Source organism: Salvelinus alpinus, chromosome 8 (genome assembly GCF_045679555.1).
Source record: "Salvelinus alpinus chromosome 8, SLU_Salpinus.1, whole genome shotgun sequence".
Lineage (NCBI taxonomy): Eukaryota > Metazoa > Chordata > Actinopteri > Salmoniformes > Salmonidae > Salvelinus > Salvelinus alpinus.
The window spans coordinates 9,359,511-9,366,625 of record NC_092093.1 but is presented as its reverse complement, the minus strand read 5'-3'; the positions used below and the strand labels follow the sequence as shown (position 1 = coordinate 9,366,625).

The 7,115-nt window shown below is 46.4% G+C and overlaps 1 protein-coding gene across 5 annotated transcripts in view; it reads left to right on the top strand.

Annotated features, from left to right (window-relative positions):
* Nucleotides 1-333: 333 nt before the first annotated feature.
* Nucleotides 334-7,115, top strand: part of ino80 (INO80 complex ATPase subunit) — a 116,261-nt gene continuing 109,479 nt past the window's right edge. For 4 of the 5 annotated variants that reach the window (XM_071412591.1, XM_071412590.1, XM_071412589.1 and 1 more), the window contains exons 1-3: nt 334-517; nt 2,210-2,281; nt 2,535-2,734. In XM_071412591.1, the coding sequence (XP_071268692.1) occupies nt 2,577-2,734 (158 nt within the window). In that variant the 5' untranslated portion in view covers nt 334-517; nt 2,210-2,281; nt 2,535-2,576. Of the gene's footprint in view, nt 796-2,209; nt 2,282-2,534; nt 2,735-7,115 lie in introns of all 5 variants that reach the window. The other variant, XM_071412588.1, reaches the window with a different exon arrangement.

The following is a 7,115-nucleotide window of genomic DNA, read 5'->3' as shown; positions in this document are numbered from 1 at the left end:
TCATTTATAGCTCATATCAAATCAGTCATAAAATCTACACAATTTTCCGGAAAATGTAACAGGCTCGCGATACTCGTAACGACTTTCCCCCTGTGAGTGACGTAACATGTAGCTCGGTAATCTTCGGGATTAGCAGACTCCACCAATGGAGTTCGGATCGCAAACGATAATATCGCATAAATCATATGAACTACTACTAATGGGCAACTCTCGCCAGAACTGAATCTAAAATACTTGTTACAATGTTTGTGTTGCTATATTTCCGCAGCAATTCCTTTGAAGAGCAGATACGAAATCGTCACTCTCTCTGCATTCGATTAGTATGCCTGTTCCCTGCTCTATCCTCGCCATGGCGCCGTGTCCCTGCTCCCTCAGTTACAGAAAGTGGCCGCCTCTCTGCTGCTGTCGACCCAAAGCTCATAGACTCACTCGTTGCCTAGACCCGCCATCTTGGAGTCAGAGAACTGAGAGTCGGCAGCAGCTACGAGAGAGCGCAAAAGGGGGACACGGGGCCAAGGTGAGAAAGTGTTTTGGAGGTAATATGGTGAGGGAGCAATGGGGTAAGATGGCCGGGAGGGAGAAAGAATTAGATCGCGGGGATCCGAGAACAGAGGCTTCTGAGACGACCCTCGTGTCTATTCAAGGGGACGGATAGGTGCTGGAAAGATTCCTAGGCCTCGCTGTAACAAGCCAAAGTTGCTTATCCCTCAAAATGAATTGTATTACTAAAATACTCATATGTCCAGAGAAGGTGGTAGCCTTAAAGGGGCAGAACCCATTTGAATAACTCAAAGAGTGAGTGGGAACTTCATACCTAATTAATTCAAATGACCAGAAACGCACCAAGATTGACAGTTAGCCATTCAAATGTAACAAAGGCCGGGTTAGCAGACAGTCAAAAATGTCAAAGCTAGCCTGCTCTTTGAATAGGAATTCAGCTGGCCAATGCCCGTTCTAACCACAACATAATTACCTTGCTAACGTAGCTGCATACCTTGACCCTTGATATACATGTCTATCGTGTGTTGTGTAGGTAGCTAGCTAACGTTAGCCAGCTAGCTAACATTTCATACAAGGTTAGCTGGCCCACACAGCTAATACTTGGCGCGAGCTAATGCTAAGTGCTAACAGGCTACGGCTAGTAAGCTAAATAATGGTAGCATCGCACTTGCAGGCTAAACGTTCATTTAGCGTTAACTAGCCAGCTAATTCCCCGTTCAGGTAGACAGCTAGCTAGCTAATTTAACTGAACATTCATCAGTTGTGCTTTGCTCAGAGTGTTTACTGGCAGGCTAGCTACATTGTAACTCAGGTTAGCTACATTGTAACTCAGGCTAGCTACATTGTAACTCAGGTTAGCTAGATTGTAACTCAGGTTAGCTAGATTGTAATACAGTGGCTTGATTCACTTTGCAGACACCTGATCTCATTATCACTCAATCATCTCTATGATTGAACCATTAAGTAAAGCTATAATAACACACATTTTCCCACACCTGCAATAGACATACAAAGGATCCCCTTGAATTAAATATGTTTCTGTTTATATAAGTTACCTAACAGTCCCAATATTGTTTACATGGTAGTGGGAATCAAAGTATTTACATCCAGATAGAGGTGTTATGTGGCATCAACCTCTTACTCCTGTGGGGATTTGTGGACATTTCAAACTAGTTGTGACCATTTAACCTTTATATAACTAGGCATGTCAGTTCTTATTTACAATGACTGCCTACACCGGCCAAACCCGGACGACGCTGGGCCAATTGTGAGCCACCTTATGGGACTCCCAATCACGGCCGGTTGTGATACAGCCTGGATTCGAACCAGGGTGTCTGTAGTGACACCTCTAGCACTGAGATGCAGTGCCTTAGACTGCTGCGCAACCCGGGAGCCCCATTAATGAGTCCATAGGTTAGGTTCAGGATTGGGGTCAAAGGGGTACTCTAAGATCCTTCTTCCCCAAGCTCAGACTTAAGGTCTTGAAACATTAAAAACAAAACATGCCTATAACTTAAGCATATTTAGACTCAATTTCCTCTATCGACTGTTCAACAAATGTAATCAGTTCAACATAAGCTCTTCCAATCTGATACATGAAAGTGCTTGAAGGTCCACTCCACAGAGGGAATACGCTGATTAGTCAATTTTGACAGCTTTGATTGGTGTGGTGCAATGTGTGACTTGTGGCTCTTTCTCTCTGTTTCAGGCCTTTTCACATCTTCTGAACTGACCGTTGTGATTGGAGATAATGAGGATATCCATATCCCACATTAGAAAGGTTCCATTGTTTTGTTAATTTCTGCACAAACATATGTCAGTGTTATGTTGCATGCAGAGACTAGCTGTCAGGAGACGACGTGGAGGTCCTGACTGAAAAACACAAGAAAGAATCTTTAGCTCTAATATTACAACTTCCGCTCTACCCCCCACATTGGTTCTCTCTCTTATCACTCTCCATCTAAACCGCCTACCTCTCTCTTCCTCTCCCTCTCTCCCCCTTTTTCTTTTTGTCCTCCCCTTCTCTCCCCTAGTGAGTATCCCTACCTAGTAGGGCCTACAGGTCTCAGTCCTCCATGGCGTCTGGGGCTGGGCAGGCAGAGGCCGACGATGGGGCAGCATGGTCGTCATCAGGCCTGGCCAAGCCTCTTCACCTTCAGCACCTGGAGAGATCCCTACGCCTTGACAGCTTCCTTCGTCAGACCGCCTCAGTCTTCAACAGAGACCTATCCAGGTAAAGTACAGTTATACAGCCCCACTATGGTGTTGTCATAATACCCATAAAACCTAGCGGTCAAACAGGCAAATGGTTACAATTGTTTTCCCACCATTTATTTTTCACATAAGGTATTTTAGAAACATTTAAAATAAGGGCTGTGTTTCGTGCTGGCTTACCCTGGCGTGATGTTTTGATAACCATGTAAATCTCTCTCAAAAGTTGACTTTTATCATTATATTTGGCTCCCCATGGGAAAAATGAATGATAGAAAAATGATTGGAACCATTTCCCTGTTTGGGCGCTAGGTTTTATGGGTATTATGACTCATAGTGTGGTACTCTATTTATAATGCAATATAACAGAACAGATACCTATTCAGGTAATATACCAGTGTTTATCCTATATTCATTTAGGAGCGGAGCCCCGCCACTGCTAAATTGTTGGCCAAAAAACATATTTCGACTGAGACACGCTTAGATACTCATGGATACCATTTGTATGTCTCTGCGTTCAGTTTGAAGGTTTACTGAACACAAATATAAATGCAACACAACATGCAGCAATTTCAAAGATTTTACTGAGTTACAGTTCATAGAAGGAACTCAATCAATTGAAATAAATAAATTAGACCCTAATTTATGGATTTCAAATGAGTGGGCCTGGGAGGGCATAGGGGGAGTTCCTTACTAACTAGCGTTAGCACAATGACTGGTAGTATATGGGAACAGCTAGCTGTTAGCAATTGCACTAATTATAGTTAGCAACTTCCTTCAAACTGAACGCAGAGACATACATTGTATCCATGAGTTCATCTGACTCTTAAAACTGCAATATGTCACTTTATGGGCGACCCAACCAAATTCACATAGAAATGTGAGCTATAGATCTGTCACTCTCATTGAAAGCAAGTCTAAGAAGCGGTAGAGCTGTTCTATGTGCACTACTATAGTTCTTGTTATGTTTAGTTTTTGGGGTCTTTTACTTTCGTTTTTTTGTACAACAGCTTCAAACAGCTGAAAATGCAATGATTCTCGACACCCCTCAAACTCAAAGCCAGTTCCACTTCTTTCTGTTTTTCCTTTGTTCCCCTCTAATCAGGGACTGATTTAGATCTGGTAACCAGATGGGTGCAATTAATTATCAGGTATAACAGAACCAGCAGGTGCCGGACCTCGTAGGTAGGGGTGTCACTCATTCCATGGAGAGACTGGTGTCTGCTGGTTTTTCCTTTCAATTAAGACTTAGACAACTAGGTGAGGGGAGTTCCTTACTAAGACCTAGACAACCAGGTGAGGAGAGTTCCTTACTGAGACCTAGACAACCAGGTGAGGGGAGTTCCTTACTAAGACCTAGACAACCAGGTGAGGGGAGTTCCTTACTGAGACCTAGACAACCAGGTGAGGGCAGTTCCTTACTAAGACCATGACATCCAGGTGAGGGGAGTTCCTTACTGAGACCTAGACAACCAGGTGAGGGGAGTTCCTTACTAAGACCTAGACAACCAGGTGAGGGGAGTTCCTTACTGAGACCTAGACAACCAGGTGAGGAGAGTTCCTTACTGAGACCTAGACAACCAGGTGAGGGGAGTTCCTTACTAAGACCTAGACAACCAGGTGAGGGGAGTTCCTTACTGAGACCTAGACAACCAGGTGAGGAGAGTTCCTTACTGAGACCTAGACAACCAGGTGAGGGGAGTTCCTTACTAAGACCTAGACAACCAGGTGAGGAGAGTTCCTTACTGAGACCTAGACAACCAGGTGAGGGGAGTTCCTTACTAAGACCTAGACAACCAGGTGAGGGGAGTTCCTTACTGAGACCTAGACAACCAGGTGAGGAGAGTTCCTTACTGAGACCTAGACAACCAGGTGAGGGGAGTTCCTTACTAAGACCTAGACAACCAGGTGAGGGGAGTTCCTTACTGAGACCTAGACAACCAGGTGAGGGGAGTTCCTTACTGAGACCTAGACAACCAGGTGAGGGGAGTTCCTTACTGAGACCTAGACAACCAGGTGAGGGGAGTTCCTTACTAAGACCATGACATCCAGGTGAGGGGAGTTCCTTACTGAGACCTAGACAACCAGGTGAGGGGAGTTCCTTACTGAGACCTAGACAACCAGGTGAGGGCAGTTCCTTACTAAGACCATGACATCCAGGTGAGGGGAGTTCCTTACTGAGACCTAGACAACCAGGTGAGGGGAGTTCCTTACTGAGACCTAGACAACCAGGTGAGGGGAGTTCCTTACTAAGACCTAGACAACCAGGTGAGGGGAGTTCCTTACTAAGACCTGGACAACCAGGTGAGGGGAGTTCCTTACTGAGACCTAGACAACCAGGTGAGGGGAGTTCCTTGCTAAGACCTGGACAACCAGGTGAGGGGAGTTCCTTACTAAGACCTGGACAACCAGGTGAGGGGAGTTCCTTACTGAGACCTAGACAACCAGGTGAGGGGAGTTCCTTACTGAGACCTAGACAACCAGGTGAGGGGAGTTCCTTACTCAGACCTAGACAACCAGGTGAGGGGAGTTCCTTACTGAGACCTAGACAACCAGGTGAGGGGAGTTCCTTACTAAGACCTGGACAACCAGGTGAGGGGAGTTCCTTACTGAGACCTAGACAACCAGGTGAGGGGAGTTCCTTACTGAGACCTAGACAACCAGGTGAGGGGAGTTCCTTACTCAGACCTAGACAACCAGGTGAGGGGAGTTCCTTACTAAGACCTAGACAACCAGGTGAGGGGAGTTCCTTACTGAGACCTAGACAATCAGGTGAGGGGAGTACCTTACTGAGACCTAGACAACCAGGCGAGGGGAGTTCCTTACTGAGACCTAGACAACCAGGTGAGGGGAGTTCCTTACTGAGACCTAGACAACCAGGTGAGGGGAGTTCCTTACTGAGACCTAGACAACCAGGTGAGGGGAGTTCCTTACTGAGACCTAGACAACCAGGCGAGGGGAGTTCCTTACTGAGACCTAGACAACCAGGTGAGGGGAGTTCCTTACTGAGACCTAGATGACCAGGTGAGGGGAGTTCCTTACTGAGACCTAGATGACCAGGTGAGGGGAGTTCCTTACTGAGACCTAGACAACCAGGTGAGGGGAGTTCCTTACTGAGACCTAGACAACCAGGTGAGGGGAGTTCCTTACTAAGACCTAGACAACCAGGTGAGGGGAGTTCCTTACTGAGACCTAGACAACCAGGTGAGGGGAGTTCCTTACTGAGACCTAGACAACCAGGCGAGGGGAGTTCCTTACTGAGACCTAGACAACCAGGCGAGGGGAGTTCCTTACTGAGACCTAGATGACCAGGCGAGGGGAGTTCCTTACTGAGACCTAGACAACCAGGTGAGGGGCGTTCCTTACTGAGACCTAGACAACCAGGTGAGGGGAGTTCCTTACTGAGACCTAGACAACCAGGTGAGGGGAGTTCCTTACTGAGACCTAGACAACCAGGTGAGGGGAGTTCCTTACTGAGACCTAGACAACCAGGCGAGGGGAGTTCCTTACTGAGACCTAGACAACCAGGTGAGGGGAGTTCCTTACTAAGACCTAGACAACCAGGTGAGGGGAGTTCCTTACTGAGACCTAGACAACCAGGTGAGGGGAGTTCCTTACTAAGACCTAGACAACCAGGTGAGGGGAGTTCCTTACTGAGACCTAGACAACCAGGCGAGGGGAGTTCCTTACTGAGACCTAGATGACCAGGCGAGGGGAGTTCCTTACTGAGACCTAGACAACCAGGCGAGGGGAGTTCCTTACTGAGACCTAGACAACCAGGCGAGGGGAGTTCCTTACTGAGACCTAGATGACCAGGCGAGGGGAGTTCCTTACTAAACACGGACCTTAATTCATCAATCAAGTACAAGGGAGGAGCGAAAATGCGCAGACACTCTGCCCATTGTGGATGAGTTTGACACGTGTCGTAGGGCAGGGTTTCCCAAACTCGGTCCTGGGGGGTCCCCCCTTGGTGAACCTTTTGTTTTTTTGCGCTAGCACTACACAGCTGATTCAAATAACCACCTCATCGAGCTTTGATGATTTGAATCAGCTGGATAGTGCTAGGGCAAATTTTAAACGTGCACCAACGGTGGGCCCCAGGCCCCTGCTCTACACTGTACTTGCATGTTTTGTCACATAAACTGAAATTAGGTGAACTATTAGAATTTTAACAACCAGGAAATAGCTAATCTTTAAAAAAAAAATATATATATATTTTTTTTTGCATAGTGCACTTTTTTAATTGCCAAAATCTTGCACTATACCTTTCAGATCAGAGTGAGGAGTTACAACTTATATTTGTAACAAACCGAGTGAGCAGTTGTGTGAATGAGAGCCACAAGCGCACAGCCACCTTATCAATAAAATAACAGCCTGGAGTAGATGTTGTCTGTGCTTTATGA